General features: G+C 52.0%; 2 protein-coding genes across 2 annotated transcripts; one reads left to right on the forward strand and one right to left on the reverse strand.

Moving 5' to 3' along the window:
- Window positions 1-1,025: 1,025 nt before the first annotated feature.
- On the reverse strand, window positions 1,026-4,311 carry LOC105041666 (pentatricopeptide repeat-containing protein At1g15510, chloroplastic). Its single transcript, XM_010918682.4, has one exon. The coding sequence runs from the start codon at window positions 4,163-4,165 to the stop codon at window positions 1,520-1,522; it is 2,646 nt and encodes an 881-aa protein (XP_010916984.1). The 5' UTR covers window positions 4,166-4,311; the 3' UTR covers window positions 1,026-1,519.
- Window positions 4,312-18,735: 14,424 nt separating this feature from the next.
- Window positions 18,736-21,390, forward strand: LOC105046973 (G-type lectin S-receptor-like serine/threonine-protein kinase LECRK2). The gene has a single exon (XM_010925760.4). It carries the CDS (start codon window positions 18,736-18,738, stop codon window positions 21,166-21,168), a length of 2,433 nt encoding a protein of 810 aa, XP_010924062.1. The 3' UTR covers window positions 21,169-21,390.
- Window positions 21,391-23,900: the final 2,510 nt, after the last annotated feature.

Raw genomic sequence — 23,900 nt, forward strand, 5'->3', positions numbered from 1 at the left:
TAGTGGGCTCAAGATCCTCTATAATGTATCTTTTGCACCGTAGAATAGTGGATAGATGACACATCATCCATTTCAGAAATGAACGTTCGTTCGCTTGTCTGAGATGTGGGGAATGAGGAGCAGCTGTCCGCCTCCAAAATAGATAACGTGGTGGCCATGCAGAAAAATACAGACCTCTTCGATATCAAAAGGGCACCACAGAGGATATGAACTCGTGTTCAAGGTTTTGAAGTCCAGCCATGATAGTTTACACATCATCCATCTCAAAGTCATTGACACCATCTGCCTCGCATGCCGCGGTAAGATTGGCGAGGCTGAAATGAGGGAACCGTGGGGGTGGGTGGGTGAATTGCTGGCTTTCAAGTGTATAGTATATCATGTAAATAAATGAAAGAAAAAAAGATGCGCGTTTATAATATATTCTATATATCATGTGAATAAATGAAAGGGATTTGTTCTATCTCATGTGAAATTGTCTAGCAAGCTTAAACATGGAAAAGCAAGATATGGCATTAGCCAATTCACATTCATATATTTCTGGGCGATCAAGATGGCTTCACTAAGTTGTTTTCATGCTTCACTGCTGCTGACATACAAGTTACTGATGAAAACGAAACATCATTAAGGACCTGAGGCCAGCCTGCTCCAATTTTAGCTTCGAGTCTTCCTGAGAAATGCTGAGCCCAGGCCCAATTTCCAGAACGACCTTGCCCAAACATGTGCCAAGTATACCAATTCCTAACCCAGTCAGGTTTACGGGTTCGGCCAACACTCTGATCCCTAGTATGTGATATCGCTCCATGCAAAATTCCTAAGACAAAATAAGTTAATGCTTTGTACCAAAACCAGCAGTGATTGGCTCATTACCTTATGATGTAATGAAATCCAATTTTTTCGCTGAATGCAAAGATGGGGGAACCCATCGTTTTGTTGTCGAGAAGATGAAAGTAAGTGCTTGTAGAACATGCAGTTTCAAGCCTCATATAGCATCCATAGATACTCGAATTTCCGTTGCAAAGTAAGAGTTTGGGAGGTCGAAGCCCTGCATCTTATACTCTTTTAGAAATCACACAACAATATATTGCTGTGCAAAGCAGAAATTGTAGTACAACAAGTCGGAGACACAGTGCTTCCTTCATCGCACTTTGCTTGATAAGTTTACATCATAATCACATTGACTAAACAGTATGACACGGGATGATTCCCTCAAACTTGTTTCAATAACTTCTAACAAGTTGCTCTTGCCTCAATCGTGTATGTCCAAAAGTCATGGAGATCCACCCCATATCTTGATCTACCACTGCTGGCGTAATGTTCATCCTTGGAACCAAGCTATTTTCATAGTCTTCATAGAGGCTCAGAATTCAGAAACATATCCATTTAGCATCATACTGTTCTTATAAAAGATTGAGGTGTCATGGCGTCTATCTGAACCTTATTCTAGATGACTCCTTTAACTGGTATAATGATGCCACTGAAGAAGAATGATCATGAAATATATCTGAGCTGTCCGATGCTCTCATTCAGTCTTACCCGTCCAGTATCCCTCATCTCCACAAGAGCATCTTCCATCTTTAAAATGGTGAAATTGCTCAGTGTCCCTAACTGTTATATCTCGTCGGACAATCTTTGAGATCATTTTCACAATACTGTGGCAGCTCTGGCACATGTACAGGTTTTTGGTTACCCGAACGGGCATCCCAGGTGTGCTATTGATGAGCCCGAAAGCAATGGCAAGTCTTTCACTGTGGCCACAAAATATATCAGCCTTCGATGCTTCAACCTCATCAGACAATCCATCCTCGGGCAGAGGAAAACCAGAAGCCTTCATCCTATCATACAACCCATTTATGACTGCATAAATCTCCTTTATCTGTGGATGCGACTCATCAGCACTAAGAAATGCATGAACAACTCCCTTAGCTTCTACCCAACTGCATCCAGGATCTACAGCTAAGCCCTTCTCTCTCATTGCCTTCCTCACCAGCGCCACTTGGTTCCATCTGCCATCATCAGCATATAAATTACACAGCAGCACATAATATCCAACACTATCTGTGTCCAACTCAAAGATATGTTTTGCAGCGAGTTCACCAAGCTCAACCTTGTGATGTATCCTGCATCCATTCAACAATGCTCCCCAGACTGCAGCATCCGGCTTGATAGGCATATCTTTTATAAACTGGTGCGCTTCCTCCAAGAAGCCAGCTCGACCCAAGAGGTCCACCATGCAAGTGTAGTGCCTCAGATTTGGAATTACCGAGTACTTTTGCGGCATGCTGTTTAAATAGTTCCAGCCTTGATTCACCATTCCAGCCCTGCTGCAAGCACACAAGAGAGCAACAAATGTGATTTCATCTGGATGTACCCCCACATCTATCATCCGACTGAACAAAGCAACAGCAAGATCTCCGTGTCCTCGCCCAGCACAACCTGTTAGCATGATATTATATGACACCACATCTTTCTCTTCAAGTAGATTAAACTGCATCCATGCATATTCCATCCTTCCACACTTAACATACAAGTCTAGAAGAGCATTTGGTAGATAGCCCTCAGAATCTAACCCGCTCCTCAGAGTTTGAGCATGGATCTCCTTTCCACACTTTAAAGCTCCGACTGCAGCACAAGCAGACAGGGCAGCAATCAGCGTCACAGAATTTGGTTTTACATCAGCCTGCATATGGCGAAAGAAATTCAAAGCTTCAAAGCTCTGGCAGTTGATCCGGAAGCCTGAGATTACTGAACTCCAAGATATCACATTCTTCTCAGGCATGCGCCTGAATACTTCTAGTGCTTTATTGATGCACTTAGACTTGGAATACATGTCAAGGAGTGTGTTCCCGACTATGGTGTATGGCATAAGCCCATTCCTCCTTGCAAGCTCATGCACCTTGATGCCCATATCCAAACATCCCAAGCAAGCACAGGCTGATAGAACACTTGCTATTGTGATCTCATCAGGGATAACATCATTTTCTTCCATCTGTTCGAACACTTTTAAAGCTTTATCTGGTGAGCCATTCTTCTCATATCCTGATATCATCGCTGTCCATGACACCACATCCTTGGTCTGTAACCGTGAAAAAATTTTCTCAGCTTCATGCAAGCTTCTGAAGCTAGTGTACATTTGAATCAACGAATTGCTTACTGAAACATCAACATCAAACTTCTTCTTTACCACATAACCATGAATCTCCTTTCCTAACCTCTTATCACACAGTGACCCACAAGCAGAGATGACAGTTGTCATTGTCATCAAATCTGGTTCAAATGAATGATCCTGCATTGTTAAGAACAATCTCAACCCTTCAAAATGCTCCTCGTTCTCAAAATAACCAGAGATCATGGCATTCCACGAGATGCAATCCCTCCTTCGCATTTCGTCAAACACTTTTCGAGCACAGTGAACTTCGCCACATTTTGAATACATTGTGATCAGAGCATTCAAAACATCGGTTCTCAACCCGAAACCAAACCTAATAACATGAGCATGGATCTCTCTCCCCCTCATCAAATCCGGGATACCACCGCAAGACCTCAAGATGCATGGAAAAGTATATACATCCGGTTTGATACTATTGCCAGCCCACAGCATCCGTTGGTACAAATCCAGAGACTCATCCAAGAAACCATTTTTCCCGTACCCGCCAATCATCACGTTCCAAGAGAAGACATCCCTCTCAACCATTTTTCCGAACACCAACCATGCGACGATAAGGTCGCCGAACCTGACAAGCATGCTCAAGAGGGCGTTACCGAGACGGACGGTGAGGTGGGCGTTGGAGGAGGAGATGTGGGAGCGGACGCGGGAGCCTTCTGGCACGGCGTGACGCCATTCGCAGAGCCTCAGGAGGGCGACGTAGGTGTCATCGTCCAGCGGGCGTTCGCCGGCTGAGTCCAGCAGCAGAAGGGCTCGCTCCAAGTCGCCGTGGAGACAGAGGAGGCGGATATCCGGATTGGGGTCGGTGGAGGAGGAGGTGATGGGAACGGGAGGGAGGTTGGGACTGAGGGCGGAGAGCTTTTGGGTCTTTCTGGAGGAGAATTGGGCGTTATCGGGGTTGGGAGAGAGGTTGAGGGATTTGGGTCCAGTGGGTTTGGAGTGAAGACGGAAGAGGTGGTCCGTGAGGAGGGGATTGGGAGGTTTGTTACCGGGAACTGCCATTTTTGGAGGTGGAAGAGTTCATGGTTCTCAGGGACGCTCCTTGAGCAGCTCTTGGCCGAGAGTCCCAAAAACAGTAATAATCCCAACCGTCAAGTGGATTTTGTCGGCTTCCGGGGGATAATTTGCTCCGCTCGCGAATGCTCATTGCTTTTGGCTGCTGGTAATCTAGCTAGAGTGCTGGCAATTTAAAGGATCTATCAGATTATTACATATCTTTTGAATGATAATTTAATAATTTGATCATTTAAAATATTTAAAAAATAATAATTATTTAAATTATTAAATATTTGATAATATGAAATAAAATATTTGGATGAAATCATCTTTTTCTTGTCCGCTCCATGAAAAAGATAGATGGCTCGACGGTGGCTGTGGTCGGTGAGGCCACCGGCCATGGGAACTCGGGTAAGGGGCGGGAAGCCACCCAGCGGATGGTAAGACCGATGAGGGTGCTAGCTAGACGAGCAATAGAAAGAAAAACAAGAAGTTTCGATTTTCATGATCTATTTTCGACGATTCTTTGTCAGATTCTAACTATTAGAAGGTTTATCGAGAAAAAAAAGAACGAGAGAGGATACGGATAGACTTTACCTTAGCTCCGTCATCTTTCTCTCCGACGGCCTCCTCTTCAACCTCCTCCGCCGCTTCCTCCATGAGTCGGAGGTGCTCATACCGACGAGCAGCAGAATTGGATGAGACGGCGGTAGGGTGCGAGCTAGATGAGGCCGCACTGGGGTGCGAGCTGGATGAGGTGAGGATACAATGGGGTGCGAGTGGTGAGGATGCGATGACAGGACAGTATGGACGGTCAGTGTGCGGTGCCCAAAGCAGCACGGGCGGGCGGAAGGTCGAGGTGTAGTGTCGAAGGCGTGATGGGTGGAGGGCCGCAGGGGGTGGGGTGCAGGAGATCGGTGGGGTGGGTGAGGGCGACGATGCAGGTGGGTGAGGCTGGTGATGGAGGCGGCCATTGGGGGCATCGGATACGGGTTCGTTGGGAGGGGGGGCCAGAGGCCAGTACAGGAGGATGGAAGGAGGGGCGAACGATGGGGGGCGGTGCTAGAGGCATGACCAGCAGGGTGCTGTAGGTTGGGGGGAGGGAGAGGGGGGTGCCGGGGTGTGGCATGCAGAGGAAAGAGAAGGAAGAAAAAAATAAAAATAATAAAAATAATAATAAATATTGAAATAATTTTTATTATTAAAAAATTAAATAAATAATTTAAAATATTAAACTAATAATTTGATTTAAAAATATTTTAAAAATTTGATGTTGCATTACTGATAATCTAATTGTCATATCATATGTTAATCAAAATTTTTAGTAATTTTACTACAATATTACCTGCGTATATCAAACATAGTAATCAATATTAATGACAATCCATTCATATTATAGATAATTTAGATTATCTTTAGGATTGTTTGATGATGCATCAAATACAATCTAAAAATTTAATTGATGACAGGAATGACTTGGACATCTAACCACACGGAGCACTTGTGGTCAAGACAGATAATACAGTTTGTAAATGCGATTTTGTTTTTTAGAATTTATACATCATTGTACTTGTTTAACGGGATTTATGCTCGGAGCCTGGAAGTTTTCTTCTAGTTTTTTTTATTTCCCTCCCACAAACGAGAAGTGTCTCTACCGTCTTATTTTTCTAAAAGGGAAGGGGGTGGCGGCGACTAAGCAAGATAAACAATCTCCTTTGCCAAGGCTGAATCGCCGTGAAACTCATTCCCATGCTTAAATGATACCATCAACATTTTTTTAAAAGAGAGAGGGAGGAAAGGAAATGAAAAGGAAACGGGTCACAACAAGAAGGAATCACATTCTCCCAAACGAGGTTAAACTTCCTGGCTTCCAGCTGGGGGCACAAACAGTCCCTCCCACTCTATAAGCCAGCCAAAAGCATATAAGGCAGTTTTCATAACGCTCTGGTATTCTCGGATATGGAACTGGATCTGAGAGCAGATTTGCAACAGCTTATTTAAAACCTTCTTGTGCTCCTCAAAGAACCTTTCCTCTTGTCCAGTGATCAAGTGATTCAAGACATTGAATCATTTTGATACAGCGGATCCATTATGACGCAAAACAGACCAGCAAATTGCATGTCCATAAATTTACTTGATACTTCTTCTGCAACCATGCGAAAGACCAAGTCTATAGATCAGGACACCAAACCAAAGAAGCATCTCTCGCTTTAACATGGATCTGGTGGGAAATTGCCTGGGCGTCATTCACCACTGAAGAATTGGACCAGAAAGTCGTCGCCGCTTCCAGATTTGAGAGGAAAGTTGGACAAAGTCTCCAAAGAAAATGCTGGAAGGTTTGACGCCACTAGTCTGCACCTTAATAAGAGCATGACACCGCAGCTGCGGTGCATGGTGCTGTCCATCCATCACAAGATGGACGACCAGCAAACAATGACTCACGGGCGCGGGTTGTGTATACATACGGCATTGTTTGCTGGCCAACCATCATGCCGTTCTTCTCAGGGGAAAAAGTAAACTAATAAATGAATGATGACCCGGTCTGCGTAACGGAAGTAATTGCGTTAAAGCTTTCTTCTTATTTTTGAATTTTCATTTGGTAAAATGGCGAGGGAGTTTTGACAGGAAGTGGTACTCCTTTATCATGGTTGAAGACCAAACAATAACATTTTTTTTTTGTTTTCAGATCATTACATTATTTCCTAAATCTTTTAGAATTTTCAGAAAAAAATAGATTAAAAACAGATTTACAGCCATTTTACACCTTACAATCGTACACTACTCTTCTAATGATCAACTAATTCAAACCATGGGATCCTTACGAATGTATTAATCGAATATGATGCATACCAAGCTGTTGGGGAATACCCACCGACCGACCGACCGATGGCCGGAGGAACCGACCGACTGCCGGAAGGACCGACCGACTGACGGCCCGACCGACCGACTGGCGGCCGGACCGACCGATTGGCGGTCGGAGCGACCGACTGACGGACGCCATCACCGGCTAATTATCGGCTAGCGACCGACTGAGGATATGTCGGACGCACCTTTTCCGACCGACTGAACCCAGTGGTCTGATGGCCGACTCACGTAAGACTCCCCGACCAACGGAGGGGCCCGACGCCACTCAGCTGGCCACCGACTTAGGGTCGGTCGACTCCTCCAATCGCCGTACAGCCGTCAGACCTTGTCAGTTCTGACAGCAACGTACGGCACGGCTATCTAGGGCCATTGTCCCGTCGAGGACTTTGTCAACCCTAGTGATTTGACAGCCCCACAGCGACATGACACTTTCACGGTGACTCTGACAATCTACAGCGAGTTGACAATTCCTCACTTGTCTGCGCCATTAATGACGGCGCCATGCCGTGCTCCACTATATAAACTGGGGAAGGCAACAGTGCAAGGGATCCGATCCGCTCCCCCACTTCTCGACTCCAAAAACCCAGGCTCGCTCCTCTCCCTCTCTCCCCCTCTCGATCGAGCTCTCTGTCTACATTTCACTGTTGCCCGGTCATCTCTCTGACTTGACCGTCGGAGGGTCCCCGTCGGAGCCGCCTCCGGTCAGTGTGGACTTCTCATTTTTGCAGGTGCACGTTCTCCGATGATCGATCGACGAGGCGATTGGCCGCAACAGATTGGCGCGCCAGGAAGGGGACAGCATGACAAAGACAAGAGCTCAACGATCGAGAATCACCAGATCGGCAAGGCGCTCTTCCCGCCGGGAAGAGGCCTCCCCGCCACCGCCGGCGGCGGAGCCCAGCTCTCCGCACCCCGCGGTGACCACGGAGGCGCAGATCGCGGCCATCGTACGGCAGATGACCGTACTGACGGACGCAGTCAAGAGCCTCCAGCAACAACCGGCGGCCCGTCCGATGCCCTCCAGGAGCAGCCACCGACGACCACGCCGATCCCCGTCGCCTCCGCGCGAGAGCCCTCAACAGCGCTCCCACGGAGAAGAGGAGGAGCGGCCCTGACGTGACGGCCGACGGTCCCAGCAGCCCTCCCTTTTCCCGCTGGAACGGGCAAGGAAGGAGAAACGACCGCGCACGCTGTCGGCCTCCTTCTCGGAATCTTCCGGAGACTCCACTCCCGGGGTCTCCCAGCATCGACGAGCGGACGACTACGAGCGTCGGTTCGAAGAAATCGACCGCCGACTCGTCCAGTTGCAGATGGACGGCCAGAAGTCTTCGAACGACGTCGACTTTCAGACCGCCCAACCTCTCTCCCGACTGGTCCTCGACGAGCTGATTCCCAGTCGGTTCAAAATGCCGCACGTGGAGCCATACGACGGCTCCACCGACCCAGTCGACCACCTCGAGGGCTATAAAGCTCTCATGACGATTCAAGGGGCAACCGACGCTCTTTTTTGCATCGGCTTTCCCGCTACGCTCCGCAAGGCTGCCAGGGCCTGGTACTCCGGCCTCCGATCGGGAAGTATCCACTCCTTCGGGCAGCTCGAGCACTCGTTCGTGGCCCATTTCAGCACCAGCCGAAAGCCGCCGCGAACGTCGGACAGCCTTTTCTCCCTCAAGCAGGGGGAAAATGAGACGCTCCGACACTTCGTGACGCGATTCAACACGGCCACGCTTGAGGTCCGGGACCTCAACGAAGACATGGCTGTCTCAGCCATGAAGCGGGGCCTGAGGGCGTCCCGATTCACCTATTCTCTGGACAAGACCCTCCCCCGGACATACGTCGAGCTGCTGGAGCGCGCATACAAGTATATGCGTGCGGACGAAGGAGCGTCCGACCGACGCTTGGCCGAGCCCAGAGGCCCGAAAGAGAAGCGGAGGAAAGGTCGGGAGCCCGCCGAACCCAGCAGGCCCCCGACCGATAGTCGGGTCTCGCCACCCCGACGAATCCAAAGGTCACCCCGGCAACAGACTCCGAGGCCGGCACGCTCCAGGTATGACTCCTACACTCCTCTCTCCGCTCCTCGTGCGCAGATCCTAATTGAGATCGAGGGGGAAGAATACCTGCGACGGCCTCCGCCTCTGAAGGCAAAAGGCCTCGACCGTCGGAAGTACTGTCGGTTTCACCGAAGCCACGGCCACGACACCGAGCAGTGCATCCAGCTGAGGGATGAGATCGAAGCTCTCATCCACCGGGGGTATCTCGGCAAATTTTGGAAGGGTCCGCCGACCCAACTAGTTGCCGATCGACGACCCCAGCCGACTGAAGAAGCGACGAACAATCAGCCGACGGCCGGAGTCATCAACATGATCTCCAAGCGGCTGGGCCCGGAGACGCCTGCGGGAGGGGAGCCGACGAAAAAGCCGCGCCCGGACAACGTAATCACCTTTACGGAGGACGACGTTCGAGGCATCCAAACTCTCCACGACGATGCTGTTGTTGTGTCAGCGACAATAGCGAATTATGATGTAAAACGAATTTTTATTGATAATGGAAGTTCGACAAATATTTTGTTTTACTCGACCTTCTCCCGAATGCAACTGTCAACTGACCGACTTAAGAGGGTCTCCATGCCCTTGATCGGCTTTGCCGGAGACGCCGTCACGACAGAGGGAGAAATCACCCTGCCCGTGATGGTTGGCACCGAACCACGGCAAAGCACGGTCCACCTAACTTTCGCGGTCGTCCAAGTTCCTTCGGCTTACAACGCCATACTTGGACGACCCGGATTGAACGCCCTCAAGGCGATCGTCTCGACGTACCATCTCCTTATTCGGTTCCCGACCAAAAATGAAATCGGGGAGATGCGCGGAGATCAACAGCTCGCCCGACGATGCTTCCAAATCTCCGCTCAAAATGACGAATCGAAGGGCTCCCTGACAATTGACAAGCTGGACTAGCGGGAGGAGGAAGAGCGAGGTTCGCCGGCCGAGCAGCTCGAGGCGATCCCGATAGGAGAAAATCTCGACAGGAAAGTTTGGGTCGGGTCTCAATTGCCCGACACCGAACGACGCCGACTGACGGAGCTGCTGACGGCCAATGCCGACATATTTGCTTGGTCGGCAGCAGATATGTCGGGCATCCCCCCAGAAACCATAACCCACCGACTCAACATCGACCCGACGATGAGGCCGGTGAGGCAGAAGAAAAGGTCCTTCGCTCTAGAAAGGCAGAGGGCCATCAACGAAGAAGTGGACAAGCTACTCGAAGCAGGCTTCATCCGAGAATCCACGTATCCCGATTGGCTCGCCAATGTTGTCATGGTCAAAAAAGCCAACAGGAAGTGGAGGATCTGCATCGACTACACCGACCTCAACCGAGCCTGCCTAAAAGATAGCTTCCCGCTTCCCAAGATCGACCAGCTGGTGGATGCGACGTCCGGATTTCGACTGCTCAGCTTCATGGACGCCTTCGCCGGGTACAACCAGATCCGGATGGTGCCTGAAGACGAAGAGCACACCGCGTTCGTGACTCCCAAGGGCCTCTACTGCTATCGGGTGATGCCCTTCGGACTGAAGAACGCCGGTGCCACCTACCAACGACTCGTCAATAAGGTCTTTAAAGACCAGATCGGCCGCAACATGGAGGTGTACGTGGACGATATGCTGGTGAAAAGCGTGCAGATCCCGGACCATGTTCAGGATCTCGAGGAGATCTTCCACACCCTCCGACGACACCGAATGAAGCTCAACCCGACCAAGTGCGCTTTTGGGGTGACTTCAGGGAAGTTCCTTGGGTTCCTCGTTTCACAGAGGGGGATCAAGGCCAACCCTAAGAAGATAAAGGCAATCCTCGACATGCGTCATCCGAACACCAAGAAGGAGGTCCAACAGCTGAACGAAAAAATTGTCGCTCTTAGCCGATTCATTTCTCGATCAGCTGAAAGGTGCCTCCCGTTTTTCAAAACTTTGCGTCACGCAAATGGGTTTTCTTGGTCGGATGAGTGCCAACAGGCCTTCGAAGACCTGAAGAGGTACTTGGCTTCCCCACCGCTACTCGTAAAGCCGCAGGTCAGGGAAACCCTGTATCTCTACCTGGCCACATCTTCTGAGGCGATCAGTTCGGTGCTCGTCCGAGAAAACGAGTGCCGAACCCATCAGCCTATCTACTACACCAGCAAGGTGCTCCACGGCGCAGAGGCCAGACACTCGGAGATGGAAAAGATGATTTTCGCCCTGACCGTCTCCGCGCAACGACTCCGTCCATACTTCCAGGCCCACGCCATAATGGTGCTCACCAACCAGCCCCTGAGGGCGATATTGCACCGACCCGACACATCTGGACGACTCGCGAAGTGGGCGATGAAGCTCAGCGAGTTCGACATTCAGTATCGACCAAGGCCTGCCCTGAAAGCTCAGGTCTTGGCCGACTTCATCGCCGAATGCCCGACAACCGACCAAGGGTCGGGAGTTGAAGACCCCGGACGAGATGCGGTCTCTGAGCCAGACCCGATCTCCACCTGGGTACTCCACATCGACGGAGCCTCAAACGCTCAGGGAAGCGGGGTCGGGCTCCTGCTCACGAATTCAGAGGGGGTGGTCACCGAGTATGCCCTCCGGTTCGACTTCAAGGCCTCCAACAATCAAGCCGAATACGAGGCACTCCTCGCCGGCTTGAGGATGGCAAGGGAGCTGGACATCGACAGCCTCCGGGCATTCTCCGACTCTCAGCTGATCGTAGGGCAGGTCAAGGGCGAATTCGAGGCGCGAGATCCGACCATGGTCAAGTACCTTCAGAAAGTGAAGGACCACGTGGCACGCCTCAAGTATTTCGAAATTTCCCACATCCCTAGGTCAGAGAACGCCCATGCCGACGCACTCTCCAGACTGGCGACTTCGGCCTTCGACTCCTTGGGTCGGACGTTCGTGGAGAACCTCGAGCAGCCGAGCATCGATCGGGTCGAAGGAGTACAGCAGCTAACATCCGAACCAAGTTGGATGGACCCGATCGTCCGATATCTGACCGACGGGATCAGTCCCGAAGATCCCACGGAGGCCAAGCGACTCCGATGGTCGGCCTCACAATATGTCATCATGGACGGCCAACTCTACAAGAGGTCGTTCTCCCTTCCCCTGCTTAGGTGTTTGGGACCGACCGACGCCGACTACGCTCTCCGAGAGGTTCACGAAGAAATTTGCGGGAATCACTTGGGGGGCAAGTCCCTGGCCTACAAAGTCCTGCGACAAGGTTATTACTGGCCTACCATGAAGAGGGATGCAGCCGAGTTGGTCTGAAGGTGCGAGCCATGTCAAAAGTACGCCAATATTCAACACCAACCGGCCAGCCAAATTGCCCCTATTGTCGCTCCGTGGCCCTTCGCCCAGTGGGGGGTCGACATTCTCGATCCTTTTCCACCAGCGTCGGGCCAGAGGAAGTTCATCGTTGTCACCATCGACTACTTCACCAAGTGGGTGGAGGCCGAACCATTGGCGCAGATCACCGAGCGGAAGATGGAGGACTTTATCCAGAAATCCGTCATCTTCAGGTTCGGATTGCCGCACACCATCATCACCGACAACGGACGGCAATTCGACAACCAGGACTTCAGAGACTTCTGCGTCAGGTTCCACATCAAGCACCGACTGACTTCAGTCGGGCACCCCCAGTCCAACGGCGAGGTCGAGGTGACCAACCGAACCTTGCTCCACGGACTCAAGACCCGACTAAACGAAGCCAAAGGTCTCTGGGTCGACGAGCTGGGCTCCGTTCTGTGGGCTTACCGAATGACCCCCCGCGTTCCGACCGGGGAGTCGCCTTTCAGTTTGGCCAATGGAACGGAGGCCATGATCCCGCTCGAGATTGGCCTGCCATCTTCAAGGGTCGAGCGGTATCAAGAGCCGGACAACTCCGAGAGTCAGAGGGCCGACCTAGACCTCCTCCCCGAACTGCAGGACGAGGCCCAAATTCGCATGGCTTCATACCGACAGAGGGTCGCTCGGTATTACAACGCAAAGGTCAGACCGAAGATCTTCAGGACTGGCGACTTGGTCTTAAGGAAGGCAGAAGTATCGAAGCCCCTGGACCAAGGGAAGTTGGCTCCAAAATGGGAAGGGCCCTACAAGGTAGCAGACACCTACGGTCCGAGAGCCTACCGACTGGAGACCCTTGAGGGGAAACCCATTCTCCGAACTTGGAACGCCGACAACTTGAAGCTGTATTACCAATGAACTTTGTAATTCGATAGTCGGAATACAAATTCAGTTTGAAAGTTCGGAGTTTTAACTCTTCGACTAATGGTCGGTGCTCATCAAGGTCAAGCCCCGACATGCCAATGTGGACTTAGTGTCATCCTGGAACCAACGGTCTTATCGCCGGTGATCCATCGGACTCTTGCGAGGACCGACTCATCTACATGATCGGGAGTTGACACTCCATCGGCTGACAAGCCGATCGAGCCCCGACCAAAGAGAGACGAAAAGCCTACGCGACTAACATCGCGACTTCCGACCAGGCTACGGCCGGTCGAGGGATATTCGGCTTACCACCGTCTATCGCACAACGCGACCTTAGTCGCATCCACGACTTGCCGACCGACCTGCGGCCGGCTGGACGATATTTGGCTTACTATCGTATATCGAAAGATACAGAATGAATACCCGACGCAAGAGCATGGGGATCTGACTTATTGTTGTTCCCCCGACACTGCGCCGGACGACATTCGACTGAACGCGTCCATGGAAGCCCGACTACCGAACCTTTGCCAGGTTCGGTCGGCTCCCGACTCAACAAGACGCGCCCGACTGACGAGCTCGACTATCAGAAGCCGACCCAAAGTCGGGACTTACCCCTCCTTCGTAGCGGCACGAGTTGCCGAACGATCTACCGACTTATGTGAGTTAGCGACTTACACAAGATAATGACTCACTAAGGCATTCAACTATACATTTGAAAGAAGGAGACAAAGGGAAAGCAGAAGAAATTTTCATTCAAAATTTTCATTCGAAATGTACAAAGTCGGGTCGAAGCCCGATTACATGTATTTCAAAAAATAAAAAAGCAAAGGAAAATCGGTATGGCCCAATCACCCATCTGAATCGATCTCCTCGACCGATGGGAGATCGGGGATGACTGGTGTGTCGGCCACGAGCGGAGCCGGGTCGACGGCTGAAGCTGGTCCTTCGGTCGGTGGGGGACTGGCAGTCGGCGCCGCTTCCTCCGGGATGACTTCCTCCGCAGCCACTACGCCTCCCGACGGCTGGTCGGCCATCTCCTCGGTGGCTTCCTCCTCGGCCCCCGGTGGGACGATGCTGCTAAGGTCAAGCTCCGGATACAAGGCCCGGACTGCCTCCCGACCGTCCTCATACCCCACCCGGTATGAGGCGAAATCCGACTCGAGCATCTCCTCCCGATATTGGTCGGAGACCCGGAAGTCTTCAACCGCACGGTCGGCCGACTCCCTCGCCGACCTTGCCTCTTCCTCCGCCCTGTCGAGCGACTCCTTCGCCGACTCCGCCTCCGCCTTTGCTATGTCGGCGTCGGCTTGGGCGATCGAAAGCTCCTCCTCGGCCTTGGCGAGCTTCTCCAGGCTCACCCGAAGCTGCTCGCGCTCGCCTTGGAGTTCGGCGGTGGCACCGTCCCGTTCGTGCCGAAGACGACGCACGGCCCGACCCTTATGTCTGGCCTCCTTCTTGGCCGACCTAAGCTCGGACCCGAGTCGGGAGACCTCATCTACTAACTTGGCCTCCCGGTCAGCCGACTGCTGAAGATGGTCGACCAACATCGCCTTCTCGGCTTCGGCCGCCGCCGACTTCTCCTTATAAGCGGCCCGGACGTTACTGAACCTTCGGTACCCGGCCTCCAGTTCCGACATTGTATAGATCAGCTGCCGATTGCAAATGCTTCGTCAGGATTACATAATGAGAAAAATCTCTAAGGAAAAGAGAAGGTGATGCGAAGCTTACCTCGACCATAGTCGGGTAGAACTTGGACAGCATCTCGGTTACCTGTCGAGATCTCAGCGACTCCACGTCGGCCGGAAGGAGGATCCCCTGGCACAACCTTCTCGCTAGGTTATGGTCGGCCAATGCCGATGCACCCTCAGGGAACTGTGCGCTGGGCGGCACAGATCGGCTCCCCGACCTTGTTTCGTCCGCGGGGTCCATCGGGGCCTTCCCTCGATCGGCCGCCCCGACCGACGGAACCGACAGCGAGGGGATGCTCGAAGTAGAACAAGCACCCCCCGCTGCGGCCACGGACCCTACCGGATGATGTTCGGTTTCCCAAACGACATCCGGCTCCACCGCCTCCGGTGATGCCGCCGACGCTCCTTCGGCCGCCTCTTCCACCGGCCTCTCCTCCGTACGAGCCGTCGGAGCCGCGAGCGCGATGACGGGCTCCGACTGATCGGTCACCGATGCTTCGACGATCGGCGCCGCTGGAGCAGGCTTCTTCGACGGACGCGAAGGTCCGGCCCCCGATGCTGGCCTCTTCCTTGTCGCGAATTGCCGAATCTCCGCGTCCGTCGGCCGCATTCTTGGAGGTGTCCCTGCAATACCGACAAAGGTGTTAACTAAAGAACCAAACTAAGGGTCGGATGAAAAGGAGACCGAGAAATTGGACGATACCTAGTCGGGGGACCAAGCTTAAGCCGGCGTCATAGAGAGCTTGTTCGGTAACAAGCTCTCTCTGCTTCGGGACCAACATATCTTTCAGTCGGTGGAAGTCCTCCCGGTCGTCCGCTTCCACCCGACTGTTGTCATTGGCTTCGGTTCAGGGCACGTCCCAGTGAGAAGGAAAGCCCCAAGAAGATGGAGAAGAAACAAAGAAGAATTGGTTCTTCCACTCATGAATGGACGATGGAAGACCGGTGATGAAGGAATGGCCCTTCCGGGGGTTGAAGAGCCACCACCCTCGGGCTTTAGGGTGGGGTCGGAGCACAAAGAAGGCCCGGAAGAGAGAAATGCGAGGGTTGGTCGGCAAAAGCTGACACAACAAAGCAAAACTGATTATGAGACGGACTGAGTTCGGCGCTAGTTGCGCCGGACAGAGTCCGTAATAGTTCAGAAGATTTCGGACGAACTCCGAAATCGGGAGCCGAAGACCTGCGCGGAGGTCCTCGACATACAGCGCCAGCTGACCAGGCGGAGGGCTGTTAACCCGACCACCAGTCCCTAGGGCGGACAGTTGAAACTGCTCTGGGATGCAATATTGCTCCCGAAGCCGATCAACATTCGGCCCCGAAAGCGAAGAAACCTCATCTTTCGGAGTCGACCGGGAGTCGTCGGTCGGGTTCTCTGACCGAGCTCCCTGAGTCAGATTCCTGGCCATTGTACCGGAACCGAATGAGAAAGAAACAGAGAAGAGGAAGAAGGTGAGGAGGACGGAAGATGGACCACGAATCGGAGAAACTTCTCTGGAAGCAAGAAAGCTCTGCCCGCGACGACTGAGAAATCGCCCGGACAGAGTTTCGACAGCAAAATGATAATGGTGGGGTCTTGGGTCCGAGAGGTCCTATATATATAGGCCCGTCCGACGGCCAAGATGACTCCGCGCCGACCGAAGCTCCATGGATGCGCGACACGTGGCGGCCTCCGGGTGGCTGAGGATTCGGCGCACCCCGTCCCGGGACGACCGCACCGCCCATATTAAATGCGGGGGGCGCCGGCCAACCACCTTCGACACGCGCGGACGCGGTTCCGCATTTATGCGCCCGCGCCGATTCGCGTTCCCGATGGGACGCCTGACAGAGCCCCACACTCTCACGATCGGCGCCGGATATCCGGTCGTCTGACGCCGTATCGTCCGACGTCCGATCTCCTGACACCGACGTAATGTCTGACGACGACAAGACGCGACGTCTGACACCTGACGCCGACGTGACATCTGACACCGACTAGACGTCCAAATCGCTTGGCATTTATGAGACGTCTGACATCGGATCAACCGACGGTACGGTCGGATCTGTGCATGCGACAACTCCACTCCTGGTCGCCCAGGATTGCTGCCCAAATAAGAACATCGGCCAGCTCACCATCCGACTCAGGAGTGGAGGGGGGCAACTGTTGGGGAATACCCACCGACCGACCGACCGATGGCCGGAGGAACCGACCGACTGCCGGAAGGACCGACCGACTGACGGCCCGACTGACCGACTGACGGCCCGACCGACCGACTGGCGGTCGGACCGACCGATTGACGGTCGGAGCGACCGACTGACGGACGCCATCACCGGCTAATTATCGGCTAGCGACCGACTGAGGATATGTCGGATGCACCTTTTCCGACCGACTGAACCCAGTGGTCTGATGGCCGACTCACGTAAGACTCCCCGACCAACGGAGGGGTCCGACGCCACTCAGCTGGCCACCGACTTAGGGTCGGTCGACTCCTTCAATCGCCGTACAGCCGCCAGACCTTGTCAGTTCTGACAGCAACGTGCGGCACGGCTATCTAGGGACATTGTTCCGCCGAGGGCTTTGTCAACCCTAGTGATTTGACAGCCCCACGGCGACATGACACTTTCACGGCGACTCTGACAATCTACAGCGAGTTGACAATTCCTCACTTGTCTGCGCCATTAATGACGGCGCCATGCCGTGCTCCACTATATAAACCGGGGAAGGCAACAGTGCAAGGGATCCGGTCTGCTCCTCCACTTTTCGACTCCAAAAACCCAGGCTCGCTCCTCTCTCTCTCTCCCCCTCTCGATCGAGCTCTCTGTCTACATTTCACTGTTGTCCGGTCACCTCTTTGACTTGACCGTCGGAGGGTTTCCGTCGAAGCCGCCTCCGATCAGTGTGGACTTCTCATTTTTGCAGGTGCACATTCTCCGACGATCGATCGACGAGGCGATTGACCGCAACACAAGCTATAGTGCTGGTTTTGCTGTCACGGATCCACTTGATATTTTTCTCTGTGAAGTTATTCAAAGTCCTTTCGGTCAAGCAATTGTCAGAACCGTAATTTATTGCAATTTTTTCTGTGTAAACGTAATGCATTGCAATGGCGATAACCAGCGGACGGTCGCTATGTCCGCACCACATGCTCAACCCCATCTATCTGCATCCCCATCCACCTGTTCGCTTGATTCTGCAAACGATTACATTGCGGTCTTGACACGCCGCTTTGAGTCAAAAAAACCTACAGCTTAATGCATTGAAACGATAGTATCTTATGCCCCTTCCCCGGATTTGCCAGAGGAGCGAAGGGAAAAAACTTGGCAGATTTTCGTCCCCGTATCACCTGTTCCAATCGTCAAACTTTTGCGTTCTGACTCATGGGGGGCTGTCTTTGAGTTTCCACTTATTAATAATCGAATGCCATTTATGATCCAAGGCAGGAGGACTCCTTACGAATTAAAATAGAGTATGGCTTCTTCAGGGACGGCTGAAGGGCAAGGCCACCGAAGTCTTTGCCTTAGGCCCCCACCCCCAGGTGACCCTCCGCTCGCGCGCATCCGACATCGCGGTCCAGCCTCCGCCTCCCGCCTCCGGCGTCTCGGTCCAGACGTCCAGCCTCCGCCTCCAGCATCCCGATCCACCCTCCGGGCCTCTACCGATAAGTTTCTTCATTTTTTTTTGTTTTTCGACACTCCCCCTCCACCCCGGTTGTGCGCCGGGCCGGCGGCCCGCCGGTCCGCCTTCGTTTCTCGAAAGTCGGAATCCGGAAGAAGACCCCTCCCTGGCCCCGCCTTCGTTTTTAGCTTTAGGCCTCCAAAGATGTTGAGCCGCCTCTGGACTTCTTCCTCCCAGCACAAGCATCAGCACCAACTCATTCTGGCCCTTCTCCTTTTGCTGCACCCATTCTCTGCCACTGCCCAAACTGGACCCAACATAACTCTTGGCTCCACCCTGTCCGCCCAGGGCAATAACCCCGCCTTGTGGGCACTGTCCCCTGCCGGTGATTTTGCCTTCGGATTCATTCCCCTCCAACCAGACCGGTTCCTCCTCGCCATTTGGTTCGCCAAAATAACCACAAACCTGACCGTAGTTTGGTCTGCTAACGGAGCTCAGCCGGTGCAGACAGGATCCAAGGCGTCCCTGACCAGCAACGGCCGATTATCTCTCCAAGACCACAATGGCCAAGAGATCTGGTCCCCGGGTGTCGGGGGCGTCGCATACGCCACCATGCTCGATGCCGGAGACCTCGCGCTGATGAGCTCCGATGGTACGGGCTACGCATGGCACAGCTTCGAGCATCCGACCGACACGATCCTGCCGACACAGGTGATGAAAAAAGGAGGATTGCTTTCCTCCCGCAGCTCATCTAGTGCGGGCGATTACTCTCTGGGAAGGTTTCAGCTCCGCCTGCTGCCCGACGGCAACCTCTGTTTGAACACCATAGCCTCGCCCACCGACCACCCCTACGAGGCCTACTGGCTTACCAAGGGCACCCTAGGTACCGGCTCCTATCTGGTATTCAACCAATCATCCGGCATTCAGGAAGTGCAAGAGAATTCGAGCCGTGTCAATGTCACGTATGCAAATATTGGGTCCCCTGAAGATTACTACCAGAGGGCGACGCTCGATCCTGATGGAGTCTTCCGGCACTACACACACCCGAAGCCCGGTGCAGGCAATGAGAGCTATCTAGATTCGTGGTCGGTGGCGGATTTCATACCTGAAAACATCTGCAGCGCGGTCATCGTGGAGAAGGGGGGTAGCGGAGCCTGCGGATTCAACAGCTACTGCCAGTTCGCCAGCAATCAGAAGACCTGCCTCTGTCCAGAACGATATACAAATGTGGATCCGACCGACATCAGCAAAGGATGCATGCCGGACTTTGCCGAGCCGAGATGCGATGCATATGACTCGGCTGATTTTGTACTGACGACGATGCCCAACACCAATTGGACGAACACGGCCTACGAATGGCTCTCACCGATGGTGGAGGATCAGTGCCGGCAATCGTGCTTGGAGGATTGTCGCTGCATGATGGCGATATCCAAGGATGGTGACTGCTTGAAGAAGGCGATGCCCCTCTCGGGAGGGAGGGTGGATCTAGCATATGGAGGGAAAGCTCTGTTCAAGATACCCAGGGTCGACACTTCCGCTCCTCCTCCCGGATTGAGCAGAGGGAGGAAAAGCCCGCCGGTCATTATTTCTGCAATGCTCGGTTGCTCGGCTTTCGTCAACATCCTGTTGATCTCCGCCATAGCCTTGCTCTTCCTCTCCTCACATCATCGCAAGAGATCACCTCGAGCTCAGATAGACAGCAGGACGGTGGGAGATCACTTGCAAGCTTTCGGTTACCCCACGTTAGAAGAAGCTACCCGCAAGTTTGGGGAAATACTGGGCCAAGGTGCGTTTGGTACAGTCTACAAGGGGGTCTTGACCCTCCGTGAGGCTCAGGCACTTGTTGCGGTAAAGAAGCTAGACAAACTGGCACGAGATGGCGAAAAGGAGTTCAGAGCAGAGATGAATGCAATTGGTAGAACCCACCACAAGAATCTAGTTCAGTTGCTTGGCTTCTGTGATGAGGGGCCACATCGACTTCTAGTCTATGAGTTCATGAGCAATGGCTCCCTGGCAAGCTACCTCTTAGGAGAGAACAGACCCAGCTGGGATCAGAGAGTGCAGATCGCATTCGGGGTTGCAAGAGGGCTATCATACTTGCACGAGGAATGCAGCAGCCAGATCATACACTGCGACATAAAACCTGAGAACATACTCCTTGATGACTGCTTTACAGCAAGAATCTCCGACTTCGGACTGGCGAAGCTGCTGATGCGAGAGCAGACGAGAACTCAAACAGACATCAGGGGGACGAAAGGCTATGTCGCACCCGAGTGGTTCAAAAAGAAAGCAATCACAGCAAAAGTCGACGTATATAGTTTTGGTGTCATGTTGCTTGAGATTGTTTGTTGCAGGAAGAACATTGCGCCGGAGTTTGGGAGTGATGTGAGGGTCATCCTCACAGACTGGGCTTATGATTGTTACAGCGAGAAGAGACTGGATATTCTAGTGGAACGTGATGAAGAGGCAATGAGCAACAGGAGAATGCTTGAGAGGCTCGTGGCTGTGGCCCTTTGGTGCATTCAGGAAGAGCCATCCATGAGGCCTTCCATGAAGAAGGTGACACAGATGCTGGAAGGTGCAGTTGAAGTTCCGGTGCCACCAGCTCCAACATCCTTGATCAGCTCGATGTATTAATGGCAGGTTCTCAAGCATCTAGAACGCCTTCAGTTTACTTCTACCGTATCATGAAACATTACCTTGATTCAGAATAACCACCCTTATTATGCAAAGAATAAACATGTTTGTTGCTTTGTTACCTCTGGGTCCTACCAGCTCTTGTCAATCCATGACCATAACTGCGAAGCATAATCTCAGACCTAATTAGTGGTTTGATAATAATCTGACTGTGTTTTTCCATATTGTTTCCATTCTAATATTCATCCCAAAAGACTGGCAATAAGTCCAGCACAAAGAGCAGCTTCAGTGCAAGCTAGATGAGTCAGATTATGTCGATCATATTCTACACTAGTCCTCAAACTCCTCACGCTCCATCTTGCTATTTTAGCTGATTATCCCCCTACCGAGTCTCAGAATCTTGTTTCTGAAAAAAATGTCATTTGGATTTTATCAAACCAAATACTAACTTTCCATCTACGCTAATCAGCCATTTTCTTGCATGATTTCATGCTTAGAATAATGCAAGGGAAAATATCCTCACACCAAGATGTCATGACTTGGAGGTAGAACCTGGAGCCATTTGCATGGTTTGAGTTGGGGCATTGAGTGTAAGATGTCAACTGTAAGGTTGCTGTCCCTCAAAGAATTTTACTTTCATGCTTTTTTTTTTTTTTTTTTTGATAAAAGACATAAACTGACATTAAAACAGTAAAGTGATACAAATTGTACTGACTACAAAATGGGCCCAGAAGGCCTACTGATTGGAAACATAAATCCAAAACAGAAGACCACAAAACACATTACTAACATTAACAGAGAGCCCAATATAGATGAAGTAATTAAAGAGCAAAATAAGACCAAGAATCCATAAACGGAGACCAAGAGAGTATACTGCTTTACCTTGGGAACAGCACCATCGCTTGGCATTGGACCTTGTGAATTCTAACTTCTGGATCATATTGGTGAATAGAATCTGATGATCTGCATCCCAGACTAACTATTTGTTAGGATTTGACGCCTCGAGATTCAGCCCATGTTGAGCCCACAGTGAGATTCGCGGCGAAAAACGGAGTCCAACGAGATCAAGATCACCTGAAATGGAGCTCGGATGGAGGAGATACGAGCTTTTGAAGTCGGCACGAGAATCGAGGCGGCGGAGGACCGGCGGCGGGCGGTAGCGGCGCGGCCGCAAGCGGCGGCGTGCGGGACGCGCGACCCGGGCCCGCGGCCCAGCCGGGCGCGCGCAGGCCCGCGCGCGCGGGCCGGCCCAGGCCAGCGGCCTGCTGACCCCCTTGCCCTGGTCCACCGTGGACCGGGCGGTCCACGGCGGGGCATGTGGACCGCGTGGGCGTTTCCCACACGTTTCTCGCGGTCCACGGCACTATTCCGTGGACCGGAGAGCGATCCGATGACATGGGTGGCTCCCGATCTTGATCGGACGGTCTGGGACGTGATTTGGGTTGATTAAGGAATCCTAATCACGATCTAAGTCGTGATTAAGGTTTATAAAATCCTGTGACGAAACAGAGAAGTAGTGAGGGTTGGTTTTCTCGCACCGTACGAATCCGAGAAGAGAGAGAGAGGCGAGAGCGCTGTGAGAGGAGGAGCAGGAGGCTCCTGGACAGCGGTCGCCAGGCTCTTCAGGGGTTCAGGGGGGTCTCTAAGAGAGAGAGAGCTTTTGTGAGGGAAACTTCAGGTGAGATAGAATTGGGTGTACAAGGGTTGAGGATGAGGTCTCCTCTTGTAAAATTTTTTTTTCATAGTGAAGTTTGCATGTCCCGTGAAGACGAGCCCTTTTGTGGCTGATCCACGTATTTTGATTGTTTTTCCTTTTGTTTTGTTTCTTCTTTCTTCCTGCTGCATCGCGTGGTACTGAAAGGATCTTGGGAGGTGGTGTCCTGGTCAGACATCCACCCAACAAGTAGTATCAGAGCAAGGCAGTACAAGGACGCAGATTGCAGTGGTGGTGAGCAAGACTGAAGATGGAAAAAATAGGAACAATCAAGATGGAGATCAACAAGTTCGATGATAAGAGCAATTTCTCATTGTGACAGGCAAGGGTGAATGACGTGCTCATCCAACAGGGGTTGATCGATGCTCTCTTGTGCGATGAGAAGCCGACCACCATGGAGGTGCGGGATTGGAAACGGCTACAGATGCAGACGATGAGTACCATCCGCATGTACATGGCGGATGAGGTGGTGATCCATGTGCTGAGCGAGACTTCTCCGACGGTGCTGTGGTCGAAGCTCGAGGAGTTGTATATGGCGAAGTCTCTCACCAACACTCTTTTTCTCTGGAGGCAGTTTTACCAACTGTTGATGACTGAGGGACAGAGCGTGCAGGAGCATTTGAGCCACTTCCAGAAGATCCTCACCGACCTTCTCAGCGTTGGCGAGAACATTGAGGAGAAGACCAGGGTACTGGTTTTGAGATCCTTTCTGGCCACACAATTTGAACTCAACCTAGTTTGCTTGGCACTTGTACCCAGGATAACTCTCTGGTTATATTTGTTATCATTTACCCAAAAATTTTAGTGAAGCAACCATAACCGAGCGATAGAAAAGCTTACATATAGACATGACTGCAGTTAAATAATTCATCTATGTAGTATAATATTTCAAAGCAACCATCCAGATGCCCCTTTGAACTCTTCATAAAGAGTTACAAATGAGCTGAATGGTTCAGTAAAATAACAGTTGCAAAAACTGGCAAACTGTACATTAATTGTCAATAACAGGAACAACAAA

This window comes from Elaeis guineensis, chromosome 2, assembly GCF_000442705.2.
Source record: "Elaeis guineensis isolate ETL-2024a chromosome 2, EG11, whole genome shotgun sequence".
In the NCBI taxonomy this organism is placed as follows: Eukaryota; Viridiplantae; Streptophyta; class Magnoliopsida; order Arecales; family Arecaceae; genus Elaeis; species Elaeis guineensis.